The following is a 14,847-nucleotide window of genomic DNA, read 5'->3' as shown; positions in this document are numbered from 1 at the left end:
AGGATTAGGCTTGGTGGTTTGTTGTCATGTCTGTGACTGCTGCCCTCATTCACTCTCTGGACTATTGGTATGTGCGAGACTGTATGTGCTTCATCTACCGATGTGTAGCTGGTACCTAGGCTGGGTCAGAATCAGGAGGAATCCCATGAATGTGGGGTGGCTAAGCCCACTGTGAAGCTGGGGGTCTGGACCTCCCATCCCTGCCGTTCAGGTGAGCCTCTACCCAGAGTGGCCTTAGTCACCACTGCATGGAGGTCAGAGAAGGCAGAGCAGAAACAACTTTGTACTAGGTGCACCAGGAAGCCCCAAGGGTTGGCACATGGCCTGTCCCCACTGTGGCTCTCTGGGGCTTCCAGTATTTCTGTCATCAAAAAGGCTCAGGCTTTAGGGACCCGCTGCTCCCTCTGTCTCTGTCCACAGTGCCAAGGGCCAACATGTCTTACAGAAAGCCTGTGTGCTTTGTTGTCTGAGTTCTTGCTCCAGGGTCCTAAGTTTTGTGTCTTGCCTTCAGATGCAGCAGAAGGTCAAGGTAACAATGTGCTTTGATTTACTCATTTTCCTCTTCTGCTCTGGCCTCAGTGCCCCCCTCCCCATCCCACTGCTCTTGCTCCTTCTCACCACTCTCTATCCCATCCCCTTCCCTAGCACTCTCCAACTTGGCTGTGACCATAACCATCTTTAGCTTTCCCTGATATGTGTGGGAGGGTCCCAACTGCCAGACTTTCTGTCCCTAGGCTGGGTGTAGCTGGGTTCAGGGATGTGTGGGAAGGGGTGGAGGTCCAGTCTGGGCAGTCATCCCTGAGGGTGGGGACAGTGCTATCCCCACTGCCTAGAAAAGCTGATTGGCCTTTCCATGCATGTGTTGCTGGGAAAACCATACACTAGCAGGAGGCTTTACTGGCATCTCCAAAGTGAGCCCCACTCAGCCATTTGCCCCTCCCTACTTGGCATCTATCTGTTACTTATGCAGTGCTTGGCTCCCTCTCTGCCTCCCTGGCCCCTGGGCCAGCATATGGACCCATGGGTGATACCGAGCCCTGCCAATGGGTGCCCCCTCTGCTGAGCAGAGCTGCTGTCTGGCCCACAATCTACATGTGGTCGCATCTGCCCTATGGGGATGGGGATGTCTGTCAGGGGCCTTTGCCAAGTGTCATCATTTCTGAGGATAAGGATGAAAACTCCTGGGCAGGCGGCACACTCCCAGACAGCCACTCTTTGCCCATACAAGGACATTCAGGTGGCTCAGGGTGCAGGGTCTGAGTCTGTTTTGGGAGTTGTGCTTTTTTAATTGTAATGGAGGACTTGGTCAGGAGTGCTTGATCATGCTAAGAGACCCTTTGGTTCTGTGTCAGCCACTAACTCTGCCCTTTGCCTTTTGCAGAAGGTCTCAATGCAGACTATGCGAAAGGAGAGAACCTGGAAACCGTTGTGTGTGAAGAACCCGAAGGTAAGGACTTTTTGGTGAGTGTTCCTTGCTAAAAGTCTCCTAGTTGGTGAGCCCAGCACTGAGCAGTACTGTGCTAGGGAAGTGGGAAGTGAAGAGGTGTCTGTTTCTAGGATTCCAGGCAGAGCAAGGGCTGCAGGGCTGCAGAGGTCCCTCCACTCAGCTCCTGATCAGACGGCCATCAGGGACAGGAGGAACACAGCCAAGGCCAGCTAGTGCCATGTTAAGGACTTCAGTGCACTGTTGGGTCTCAGGCTGGGCTCCTGAGTCATCTGAGCATGAGCCCCAGGCCCCTGTACCCTCTGCAATGAAAATAGGTGACTCCCAGACAAATTCTGATACAGCCATGGAGGATCTTTTAACCTAGACCCATAAACTTTCAACTTGAAAATTGGCAAAGGCAAAGAGGGAACTTGGTTAAAACACAGACCCTATTATTGGAGCCCATCTCTCTCCTTACCTCCCTGCCTCCCTCTTCAGTGGTCATGGAGCCCTTTCTGGGTGCAGGAGCCATCAACGGTGAAGGCTGCATAATGTCAGGCTGCTGGCCTGGCGTGGCCAATTTCTCAGGGTAGATACCACCTATGGCCCCAGAATGAGAGTAGGGTAGTCAGGAAAGGCTGTTTTCCTCAGTAGAGGCTGGGGTAGGTGCAGAAAGGGAAATGGGAGCGTGGTGCGTCTTGTGGCTGGAGTAGAGGGTAACAGCAGTGGAGATCTGCAAGGGTGCTCCATGCCCTTGCTTAGAATGGGTACTTGGCAGTATTGTACTGAATGGATTAAAGAGCCCTGGATTAAACATGGGAAAAGTAACTCTACAGTAGCATTCACTATAAGCATTTTTAAAAACTCTTAGCCACCATTGTGTGAGCATGTTCCATGGACCAGGTACTGTGTCGAGTGCTTTATTTAAAATCCTCCCAGCAACCCTATCAGGAGCATTCCCATGTTACAGATGAGGAAATGGGTTGCTATGACAGGACAGAGTGGGCACCAGAGGGGACTTTGGCCAGGAGGGGCTGAGCTGCCTCAGCCTCTGGACAGGACAGACAGGGAACAAGATCGCTATCCCCAGCAGGGGCTGACTTATGTATTTGTGCCTTCTGAGCAGAATGGAAATGAATCCCTTCTAACAGGCATCTTCTCTTTCCAGTGAAATACTTAGAACTGCCACCGCAGTCTGCGGAGTCACTGCAGCCCCAGCCGCCCCAGATCTGAGGGCCCCTCGAAGCAGCTGGCACACAATGGCCCTGCTACTGAGGATCAAGATCCTTATTTCATTTGGACCCACAGTTGCTGTACTGCTCCTTTGATATCATTGGCTTTCTGTTGTTCTAAGTTTTCTGGATGAGCTCTAGGTGTTTGTGAGTTTGGTTTCTGTGCCCTGCTGACAGGATGGGGTGCCCGCCCTACCACAGGTATTCTGAAATCCAGCTGCTAGATCACCCACTCCCCAAAGCCAGCCTGTTCCAAGCCTTAGTGAGCTAGGGAGGGGAAGCAAGCTGAGGGAGGCCAAGAGGACACTTAATGCTTAGGAGACAAGAGATTGACTCACTGGTGGGTTTCTGCCAATAGGCAGCCCTTGGTGTGACCGCAGAGCTGTCAGGGGTCTAGCTAGCGCCTGGTGCTTAAAGCCCCTCCAAGGAATACACACCAGTGAACACCAAGTAACACTGGGCACACACGGCACCCAGTGTGGGGTTGGAGGTGGAAGGGTTATTTTGGTCATTTCCAATTCCAGCTTTGACACTCACTGCTGGCCTTCCAGAGAGCTGGTCCATGTGGAGACTTTTCATTTATTTAATTGCAAAAATGCATGCCATGATAGCCCTGCCCTGAAAGTTTAGGAATCTTCTGGACAAGCAGAAGCTCTGACTCTCGGGTCTTAATTCCCACGTGATTCCATAGGGGACTAGATGTGGTCTCCAGGCTGACATGATTTTTAGGAATCATTTATGTACTAGAAATGTGTTTTATCCTGGGTGAGGGAGGCGTTCACCCTCCACTCTGTGTTCTTATTTTGGTAGCAAAAGCTATAAACATCAAGAATAAGCATCAAAGCCAGAAGCATGCTTGTTGTTTGCTTATAAATATATTTGAAAGGGAGGGGAAGGAAGGGGAAGAGAGGAGAAGGATGTTTGCTTGGTTTAGTGACATATGCCTGACTTGTTAAGTTTGTAGTTATACTGCCTGGCCTGTTGATGATGGGCACTGGGGGCCTACTCACTGTGGTAAACACCAGCTTAATCTGGTGGTGGAGAGGGGAGCTCAGTGTTAACAATAACTGAGCACGTGGAGGAAGGAAGGAGACATGGCAGCTTTGTGGAGTGGGTCAGACCCATGGAACAGTGCCAGGCCCACTGCCTTGGCTACTTGGGTTGGGAGTTAGTATCAGTTCTATGAGGAAGAAGAAATAGAGACTGATCTCCAAATCCCCAGTACTTTTTATGTGCTTGTATTTAAGTGTGAATTGTAAACTGTCTCATCTTTGCATTAAACAAAATGGGACCTAAGAGACGACTGCATTGTGATGACGTTTAAGGCACTTCCTTTGTCAAATGATCCTGTTTTTCTTTAATTTATGATATGGAGACCACCTCTTCCACATCCTCCCCAGCCAAATGAGGTAGATTAGGGCTTCCAAGGGGGTCGCCCCCCTCAGGGTACAAGGAGCCAAGGCCTGGAGCTGCAGAGAGAAGTGCCTGATGTTCTGGGGGTGGGGGGAGGGTGGGAGGGGAGAGGCAGGCCCCAGACTCATGACTCCCAAGCCCACTGCTCTGTCTCCAACAAAATGCAGTATCGAGGGTGGCTATGAGGTATATGAAGTGGTTTCAGCCACAGAATCTGGGGGGGGGGGGAGGTGCATCCTGCCACTCTGCTGCTGTGTGGAATGGCCTGTTTGTAATAAAGTGTGCTCTTGTCATGACCCTGCAGCTTGGCTTACAGACTGAAAAGACAGCCTGACATTTCAGCGTAAGCAAGATGTGGTAGACACTAGGAGGGTTTTCACATTGAGGTGGGTGTCATTTTTGTTCTTGTAGTAAAACAGCACTGTCTTCAAACCCACCAAGTGACTTCAGTGCAGAGGTTCTGCATGGCCAGCTGAGACCTTGCACAGTGGTCCTCGCAGCCCTGCTACTCAGATGTTATTGCTAAGGACTACAGCTACTGTGACTGCTCTGTGGAGAGGGACAAGAACCCCAGGACCATTTAAGAAGGGTGACCCTCAGGGGGGGCCATGGTTTCATCCAAGCCCGTATATCCCCCCAGAAGGCCAGCATTCCTTCTGTAGACTTGGTGTGGGGACTCTGGAGCTTCTTAGAAGTCCACCCCATTTTAGGCCCCAGGACTTGTGGCCTGGAAAGACAGCCCTGCCTCCTCAGAGCTACACCTGATTCTCAGGTTTCCCCAGTCCTTTCCTGTGTCCTTAACATTTTCTCAAGGTCAAGGTCAAGGAGTATTTCAGATTTTTAAATCACAGTACTTACCCATTTCAGCCAAAACAGTGAAGACTTATGATAAACTGCATTTACGATTTAGTAAATGAATTAAATCATGTAAAGGTGCTTTACATATACTGTGCTTGGTACATAATAAAATAACATGTGTTGAATATTTACCATTACTCATTTTCCCCAAGGGAAAAATCTACCAAAATACTTTAAAAAAGAAACCATAGCCTGGCTGGCGTGGCTCAGGGGTTGCACTGACCTATGATCTAGGAGATCAAGGTTCGATTCCTGGTTGGGGCACGTGCCCGGGTTGCCAGCTTGATCCCCAGCACGGGGAGGGGACATGCAGGAGGCAGCCGATCAATGACTCTCTCATCATTGATGTTTCTATCTCTCTCCCTTCCGTTCTCTGAAATCAGTAAAAACATATTTTAAAAAAATAAAAAAGAAACCACAGAGCAAACATATTATTTTAATTACAGATTGTAATATAGTGCATCAGGCGAGGCAAATATGATACTGTACCAGGTTTTGAAAATCTGAGCCATAAAGGTTTTACATTTTAGTACACTTAAATAAACACTCCCTCCCCCCCCCAAAAAAAAGAGTTGCTTAGGTAACAAAACTATACTTCAAATCGTTTTACAAATAGTTCTATGCTAGGAACATATAAAGGAAAATGATCTCTATTGTTGCTTTCAAATCAGAGTTTCTAGGGCTCCTCCTAGGGCACAGCATGCAGAGGAGGGTAGGGCAGCCCAGTCCAGGCCCCCCACCCTGTCCCAGTACCAAGCTAGCTGACCTGGGCAAGAATAAGCCCACTCTACTTCTATGGCTCTGTCAGAAGCCTCACCCAGTCACCACCAAATTTAATCCCCAAGCTGCGCTAAGACTATTAAAGGATATTTCTGGGGGGGGGGGGGCGGGGAAATGTCTCCATTTAGGAAAAAAATCAGTGTATTGATGAATAATCCAGTTTATCCATTCATAAATAAGCTTTCAGATATATTGGGAGCATAAATCAAAAGCTAATATCGGTTGAACTATGATTTAGAAACAAATCTCCAGCTGATAAAAATGGAGAATTCATTTCAGGGGATCAAATTACTTTGAAGAAGTACTACTGATACCTTATGGGTACCAGATAATTTTCTGTAAGAATCAGAAAGTTCCAAAGTTGAAAAAGCATCTATTCTCTATTTGTAAAAAATCTTTTTTAAGAATATATTTTCAAAAATAAGGTCAATATATAAGACTTTTCATGGCATCCACTAATTTGAAACAAACTAGATATTCCAGTGCAGTTGTACTCAGGTCTGGCCCTATGAACTTCTGAGGCCATCTGACTCCAAAGGCAAGCTTAATTCCTGCAATGATGGGGGTCCCAGTGACTGGCAGAAATGGGAAGGGCAGGGAGAGGATGTGACCTGCTAGGGAGGGTGCAAATGTGCAAGATTCTGTGACATGCCACACAGAGGAGCTCAGAGCTTTAGTGCTAGTGGATGGACCAGCTGATTGTAAATTAGTTCCTACCCATACTGATAGAGTCCCAGAGCCCAAAGTCAGTGAGTGAAGACACAAAACTGGGAGGAGAGGCCTGGCTAGAGAAGGTTTGCTCTGAGATGAGAAAACCGAGGGAAGTGTGTGCTGTGCTTCTGGCAACAGAAGCCACAGGTCAGTGGTTGCTTTAAAATACTAACATGAAGTCATATGAATAAACTGAATTAACGGGATCTTCAGAAAGGCAGATAACAGGTGAGAGAGGACTCACTTTGACACAAACAACAGCAGCAGTAAAGAAGCAGGAGGCTGCAAGATCAGACAGGCCAGGAGCTGTGGACAGCTCCGTAAGGGAGCCCACAGGGAGGCCAGCACTTGTGTAGAGCGGCTGGGGGTCCTCTGTTTCCCCTCTGCAAAGCCATCTCAAAGGAAACGGCTGCTATTTCCATCAATGGCCTAGGCCACCTCAGGAGGCAAGTACCAAAGTTAGGTGAGGATACAACACATTGCCATTTAAATGATCATATTCAAATTGCATTTCAAATGTACCACATAGAAGTTAGCATGAGCTTTTTTTGAGAAGAATTTCTCACACAGTCCAGTTAGCAGACACCTCTTGGGGTGACTAGTATAAACATAAAAAGGACATAGGAAAATAAATGCATATTTCTCTTTTTAAAAAATACCTTACATGTACACAACAGTAATTGGTACAGGGGACCCCTTGCAAGAAGAGAACTCTAGAAGACAGGGCAATGGTATATCTTTCCCCCAAAATAGTTAATTTTAAAACAGTTCAAATTGTAGCAAGGAGCTGAAAGAAGCCCCATGGCTGGCAATGTGGTCTCTAAGTGAATGGCATTTGTTTTAATGAAGGAAAGAAATGGTATGAGACCTTGAACCTAAGCATTGCATTCCATTCACTATAGTTTCTCCCAAGCAGCTTGGGTGCAGGTCACAGGGTCAACGGGACAGACAGCCACCCTGAGAAACCCAACAGGAGGGAAATGGAGTGTTCAGAAAACAAAAAGTGCAGATGACAGTGGGAGCTGTCACTTAGCTACACACATGGTCACTGGCTGGAAGTGCCATCCAGATGTGGAGGGCACCGGGCCTAATCCTAAAAGACAAGATCACAATCTACAGCCGGAACAGGTTGCAGGACCCTTGCCTGAGTCACTGGGGAGAGCAGTGAGCCACAGGATGGCCTTGATGGCTGGACTCACTGGAACCACCACCTTTGCAGCATCAGACTGAAGTATGGACAGGTGTGACTGAGTGGGAAGGTGAGGAGCCCCGCTCAGATGGGGATGAGGCTCGAGTGGCCACCTCCCGCTGCAGGTCCTCCACCCTCTTCTGCAGCTCCGCCCTGATGGCCAGCAGCTCCTTGTGATTTTGGTGAATCGGCATCTGGGGGCAAGTAGGACACAGCTGCGTTAGCAGGCCACTTCTTGGGCACTGTGTTTCTAACACAGCCTTTCAGCATGCAGATGCTTCTAACTGCAGGATGAGTTCACAACCAAAATGCCCCAGGTATCCCAAGTCTCCTCATGCCATGCTACAGGGACCCCTTACCCAGGAGCCGGGGGCTTCACCTGACCCCATGGGGATGCTTTTGTCACCCTGCGTTCTCCTGTCAACTTGGCCAGGTTCCCAGAGAACACAAGGGGGCTCAGGTGAAACTTCAACCTGTGCATCAGGAAAGGCCACAGGTACTGACTGGGAAAGGGACAGTCTTCTTCAGACTGGTCAGAAAATACTATTGGCTTCTGCCCCAGAGCAGTGTTTTACATGTATGTCCTCCATACGTACACATGCCTCCATTACCTCTGAATTTTTACAACATTATAAATAGGTCTACTGATTAAACATACTTCTGTTAAATCAGCACTTTCTACAACTTGAAGTTTTATTCACTTTCATCAACTGGAACAGGAGTTGGCAGAAGCCAGAAGCCCTGGGGACACTAGCTTCTCCCTCCCTCCATGAAACAAGGGACAACCAATTAACACCCTCCAACGGCTTCTCCATGCCACCCTTGTCCTCAAGGCCCTGTGTGGTCTGACACCAGCCTACCTCTCCTAATCACCTCTCACCAGGTCCAGCTTCCACTTCCCTCCAGCATTCCAGAATCTTCCAAGTATGTGCTGTCCCTTCTGCTTAAAACACTCTTCCCCCACCTTTTTCACACACATACTTGCTTCATCCCACAGGGACTAGTGCAAATAGCACATGCTGAGGGAGGGAGGGGGCTTTTGGATTCTCCACTCCCACCAGGCCTGTTTATCATTTACTTCCACCAAAAATTGAACTGTCCCATCAGGGATGCCAGTGATGATCAGCCCAACTGGAGGGAAGAGGGAAGGAGAGAGAGAGATGAGAGGGTCAGAGATCAGAGAAGGGGAGAACATGAGAAAGGGACAGATGAGAGGGAGGGACAGAGACATGAGTGAAAGAAGGAAAGACAGAGACAAGGGGGTGACACAGATGAAAGGGAAAGAGAGGGACAGGCAGAAAATAGGACAGCTGGACAGAGATGTGAGTGAGCAAGCCAGAGATGAGAAGAGAGGAAGGGAGATGAAAAAGAGGGGGAGGAGGGATGAAAAAGCCAGGGCAGCCATGTGCCCCCACCATAGCAGGGTGGCTCGGTGACCAGCACTGAAGAGGCCAAGAACAAACTCCTGACTTAGCAAGTCAGAGGAAGAAGGGAGGGGACGGCAACGTGGGAGTCTGACAGCAAAGGCCCCCATCATAACAAGAGAAAATTAACTGATTTGATGCTGATCCCAAAGCCACTGTGAGGAGGGCAATAGCACCCCTCTTGGCCTTAGGACCTATTTGGCATTTTCCTGTTTGCAGAATCATTTGGTTCCAATCAAATGATGGACTGCTTTGTAATCAGGGTCCCATTACTAATACACATGCACGTGGCCTCAGAGCAGACTGTGGGGAATATACTAGCTAACACACCCAGGGCCTGAGAGGAGCATCATACATCTCCGTGCAGTCTTTCAGATCTTTTTTTGTATGTCATCTTCATTAACAATAAGCCAAAGGCCTGCTTGCTCAAGAAAATGCCCATCTAGGGGCCAGTCACCCAGTGGGTGCTAGCATGTATGAGACACAAGCCAAGAGGATCCCAAAGGACACAAGATATCTGCTGGGCCCTCCTCCCCATCTGGCCATCCTTTGATGGATGCCCAGGAGCCCCTCTCCAGGCAATCAATCTAGCCTGTCCTCCACAGAAGAAAGAGGCCCAACAAACTTGTGACCCGTCTATCCTTCCTGCCTCTCCTCTCTGCTCAGCCTGCCTCACTGTCCCGTCATGGACACCCACATCAGCCTTCTTGCTGATTCCTTTGCCATAGTTTTCACTGTCTCCCTCCCCATTCCTGACCACCTTAGTGTTACCAGAGTAAGCTTTCTAGAACATACACCAGGTCTTGCCCTACAAACCCTGGCGGAGGGTGTGGGGGCTCCTATAGCCCCTGGGATAAAGTGCAAACTCCTAGTGATGCTTCACAAGGCCCTCTGCAGCCTGGGCCTGCCAAGCTCTGGCCTCTGGTGTCTCCAAGGCCCAACCCACTCCCCAACACACTCTGTGTGCCTGGCACCTAGGAAGTCTCCAAAGCGTGTTTGTTGCAATGAGGATAAAAAGCTGTGGCCCATAGACTGCCTTCCAGTTCTCCCTTCTGTGTAGCACAGTGCAGGGAGAACACAAAAAGTTGGACCACCTGCCTACTACTCTTCAAGGTAGGGATTCATTTTATATTGTATCCCCACAAGGTCTCAGGGAAGCTAAGGACCTTGTTCCACATCAGGCATCAGAGACAAGAGTCACCATCAGAAACAGGATTTGGCCCTGGTTGCTTGGGGACAGCCTTCCCTTCCATGACTGTCTGCACCAGGGGGCATTGTGTGACTGACTTTGGCCACTAGGGGATGAGTCGCCCAAAGCATGGGCCACTCCAAAGAGGGAAGGAAAACGGATTTAGCTTTCTGGAGGCCACAGATTATTGCTAACTGATGTCACAGCATTTTGAGCAGATGCCACAGAGCTAAGGATGGATTCTTGTTGGTATAGTCATAAGCACTGAACATTTGAAATGAGTTACTAATGGCTTACTAGCCACAAATGAAATAAAAAATCTGTATTTAAAACATTGAGCAGTGACCAAAGTTAACTAAATGTATAGTTTGTTTTCATGGGGCAAAAAGTTGGGACTGTGTTTCTCCAGCTTCAGATGTTCTTCAATAAAAATATTTTACAACTCTTAAAAGTTAGCATTTTTGCTACTCAAAACACATACTAAATCCAGAACCCATATGATATTTAGAAATGTGCTGTGGCTGCCTTAGTGCTAAGGTCCCCTCACACCAGTGTGGAAATGTGTACTGGCCTTGCTGCTCATGCTGTTGTAACATAGGAAGCAGCTAGTGGCCCCTTGCACCACGTTAGGAATCTGCATGGCAAACAGTAACAGCAGCTGGGCCCTCATATGTTAATGGAGGGGAGTTTCAGGTAAGGGAAGTTATGAAAAAAGGTTCTCAGACAACCAACTATTGGCACCATGAGAGGCAGAGGGTAGGAAAAGCATTTTCAGAGTTGGAGGTGGCTGAGCGGTAGCTTGCGGGGCATGGAGTCCATCAGCCTTGGAGGACAGGGTGGCAGAGGCACAGGTGCAGGGGAACCTGAGGCCTGGTTCTAAGGCCTGCTCAGAGAGAAGGGCAAGTACTGGGCTGAGCAGGCCCTGATCACGGTGTTCTGGAAAACAGGCCTCAGGTCTTGAGGGTGGCATGGCTGACTCAGAGATTCTAGAAGAGGAAAGGGCTTTTGTAGCTAAAGCTTCGTTGAACAAATGAAATAAACCAGGAACAGGGCAAAAAGAGGCAAATGATGAGCAGCTTGGGCTGTAGTGTTACAGAGAAAGGGAGCTGGTCAGGAGATGAAAAGCAGTGCCTTGGGCAGAGTTTGCACCTGTCAGACAAAACCTGGTGCCAAGTCTATGGTAAGCAAATCTTCCAGTAGGGTGGAAAGGTTAGTAAAGTGAAGGTACCTTTGAAGTTCAAGTGCCAAGCCAACTGAAAAGAGAAATGAACAGTTTGGTCTTCCCCATGGTTAGTGGGGCTTGGGGGTTATTATGGGTTGGATTGTATCCCCGCATTAATATGTTGAAGTTCTAACCCCCATATCACAGAATGTGACTGTATTTGGAAAAATGGTTTTTACAGAGGTGATCAAGTCAAACTGAAATCATTAGGGTGCACCCTAATCCAATATGACTGGTGTCCTTATAAAAAGGGGAAATTTGGACACAAAAACACGCATAAAGTGGTGATGATGTTAAGAAACACAGGGAGAGGATGGCCATCTACAAGTCAAGGACAGAGACCTGGAGCAGGTGATTCCCTCAGACACCTGATCTTGAACTTCTAGCATCCAGAACTGGGAGGTAGTACATTTCTGTTGTTTAAGCCACCCAGCTTGTGTTACTTTGTTATGGCAGCTCCAGCAGATTAAGACAGAGATGAAATATGCCTTTAGAGACTGAAGACACTGAATGAGAGGGAAGAACTGAGAAGGAAGAGGGCAGAGAGGAAAGGCAGATCTGTGGCTGACAGAAGCAATGATGTTAAGCAAGCCCCTGGAAACACACTCTAGATGGACTGCCAGGAAACCCTAACAATATTTAACTTTAGCCCTGGCTGGTTTTGCTCAGTGGTTAGAGCATCGGCCAATGAACAGAAGGGTCTCAGGTTTGATTTCCAGTCAAGAGAACGTACCTCAGTTGCAGGTTTGATCCCTGGCCCTGGTCAGGGCAGGTACAGAAGGCAACCAATCAATGTTTCTCTGTCACTTAGGTATTTCTTTCTCTCTCTCCCTCTTCCCCCCACTCTTCACTCTCTCTAAAAAATCAGTGGAAAAAATAACCTTGGTGAGGATTAAAATTAAAATAATAAAATAAAATAATAAAATAAAATAAAATAATAAAATAAAATAAAATAATAAAATGCTAAACTAAAAAAAAAGTTAACTTTAAAAAAACAACTTCAGCAGAAAGCCATCTGTCCACGGAGGTAAGGGCTGCCTCCATCAGTCTGCTCCCCACCCAGCACCAACCATGCCCCAGCCACCCATGTGGAGGAGATTGAGGGTGGAGCAGGACTGTATAGAGCAGAGGCTTGGGGGAGCACCTTGACCCTAAGTGGTAGTGCCCGAGCCACAGCCCAAGCTCAGCCACTAAACACCAAGGGTGACCACAGCTCAGCTGCCTGGCCTTGCTGTGCACCATTTTCTAATGTTTTTTCAATCTCAGAAAATAGTAGAGTAAAAACTGTGGCAGGAGGCGGAATCTTTACCCCTTCTTCAAGGGGCACCTGCTCTGTGACTCAGCACAGGTCCCATTTCTGTTGTGCTACCAGAATCTAGAAACTGGAACCATGATGCATTTTTCACATAAATACCCTTCTACTGACTCCACATATGGTACCCTGCATCATTGGTACTGCTACCCCCATAACACCTCTGAGTCAAGTTCCTGGAAAGACTGAGTTAAACATGGTACCTGGTAATACTTCATCTATGTACCATCAGCAGAAGACAGAGGTGCTAAGATTTTTAATCTAGCCCAGCAAATGGCATCTGGGTTGGTGTGTGGAAAGAACTTGCTGAAACATGAATACAAAGGGTTGAACCTGGAGAGGCAAGGGCAGAGGGCCTTCAGTACTAACATCTAGATGCACCCATTTCTGCAACACCACCTTTATCTGAACAAAAATACATGCTCTTTTGAAAAGAAGAAAAACCAAAAGATACCTGAGGCCTCATTCGTGGATTCCATCGCACATAATAGTTTACCCATAATTCCAAATGACTCAGACTAGCAACAGGATATAAGACATGGTTTTCATAATTCACAAAGAAGGGATTAGAAAATTCATCAAGCTGGCTATTGATACAAGACCATAAGGATATAGTCTTTGTATGTACATCCTGAAAAACAAAAAAGGAATATAGTGAAATAAATTCAGCTTTTCTTCATATCCTCAAGAATTTTTATTACATAAAGAAAAAGACTTGCATAATGAATGCAGCTCAAACAAAAATTCAGGGACATTTACTAAGCCCTACACCCATCCCTCTGTCATGCACTGCCCTCATTCTAGGAATGACATGAAAGTACACACTGATTACTCTCCTGGAAAAATGATTGCTGAGCTAGTTAACATCTGGCAACTGCGTCTGTGTGAAGGCAGAATGAGAACTTTCTAACAACCACGGAATGATGGGTCTCATCTCTAACAAATACATTTTTAATTGTGGTTTGCAGTGTACTTCTGCGACCCTTAATATTAATGACTGTGGGTAGAATTTACATATAAGATGCCTTTCATTGTGAAAAACATGCCAGCACCCTGGGCTGAAGAAGCCTTATATAGAGAAGTAAATATATCATTAAATTATATCTCCCCACCACCTGATTTTACAGTACACTGTTTAGAAATGTTATAACCACTTACATTGCTCATGTTTAGAAATGCTATAATCATTTACACTGCTTATCCGAATGAAAACTCCCAAACCCACATGCATGGCAGGGCAGGTAAACATTAAACATGGATCAAGCACTGTGACAGAATCAAAACAAGGAAATGATGAAGCCAAGAGTGTTTTCTACCATTATGCCCTAAGACAGCTGGTTTCCTCACAAGCTATCCAGACTCAGAAAATTCAATTAGGACCTTTTCATATTTTATATTTTGTATATATAAGAGAAACACCAGCAAGGGACCCCGAATAGCCAAAACAATTTTGAAGAACCAATTTGGAGGTCTCATACTTCCCAATTTCAAAACTTACAACAAAGGTATAATAATACAGGTGGTGGTGGCATAGAATGGTGGCATGCAATGGAATAGAAAACAGTACAGAAACAAACCCTCACATTTACAGTCAACTGATTTTCAATAAAAGTGCCAAGAAAATGGGGGAAAGATGATGGTCTTTTCAACAAATGGTGATGGGACAACTAGATAACTACATGCAAAAGAATGAAATTGGACCCTTACTACACACTGATGGGAAGTGATTACTAATGGGTATAGGGTATCTTTTGAGGGTAATGAAAATTTTATGAAAGATGGCAATGGTTGCACACTCAACATACTAAAAACCACTGAACTGTACACTTTTAAAGGGTGAATTTGTATCTCAAAAGAGCTGTATATTTTTTTAAAGAGTACATTTTGGCAAAAAAAGGTAAGGACATAGGGTTTAAATTCTACATATGAACTTCATTCTTCTGTTGCTGATTTTTTAAAAATGACTTTATTGGGATATAAGTTGCATACCATAAAATTCACTCTCTAATTTTTTTTTTTCTTTTTATCAAACAGCTCCATCATACTGGGCCCACAGGAATATGGATTTTATCCTGATCGCAGTGGCAAGCT

The 14,847-nt window shown here is 46.7% G+C and overlaps 2 protein-coding genes across 9 annotated transcripts in view; one reads left to right on the top strand and one right to left on the bottom strand.

Moving 5' to 3' along the window:
• CD99L2 (CD99 molecule like 2) overlaps positions 1-5,051 on the top strand; it is a 149,695-nt gene extending 144,644 nt beyond the window's left edge. For 5 of the 6 annotated variants that reach the window (XM_081126190.1, XM_081126191.1, XM_081126186.1 and 2 more), the window contains exons 8-9: positions 1,382-1,447; positions 2,595-3,957. In XM_081126190.1, coding sequence (XP_080982316.1) covers positions 1,382-1,436 — 55 coding nt within the window. In that variant the 3' untranslated portion in view covers positions 1,437-1,447; positions 2,595-3,957. Of the gene's footprint in view, positions 1-1,381; positions 1,448-2,594 lie in introns of all 6 variants that reach the window. The other variant, XM_081126188.1, reaches the window with a different exon arrangement.
• Positions 5,052-5,344: 293 nt separating this feature from the next.
• The window catches only part of MTMR1 (myotubularin related protein 1), a 78,859-nt gene continuing 69,356 nt past the window's right edge, over positions 5,345-14,847 (bottom strand). For all 3 annotated transcript variants that reach the window (XM_081124976.1, XM_081124974.1, XM_081124975.1), the window contains 2 exons: positions 13,211-13,387; positions 5,345-7,803 (listed from right to left, as the gene is read on the bottom strand). In XM_081124976.1, coding sequence (XP_080981102.1) covers positions 7,642-7,803; positions 13,211-13,387 — 339 coding nt within the window. In that variant the 3' untranslated portion in view covers positions 5,345-7,641. The remainder of the gene's footprint in view (positions 7,804-13,210; positions 13,388-14,847) is intronic.

This window comes from Miniopterus schreibersii, assembly GCF_964146895.1.
Source record: "Miniopterus schreibersii genome assembly, chromosome: X".
Classification (NCBI taxonomy): Eukaryota; Metazoa; Chordata; class Mammalia; order Chiroptera; family Miniopteridae; genus Miniopterus; species Miniopterus schreibersii.
The sequence above is the reverse complement of the archived record's forward strand: the minus strand, read 5'-3'. Positions and strand labels throughout refer to the sequence as shown.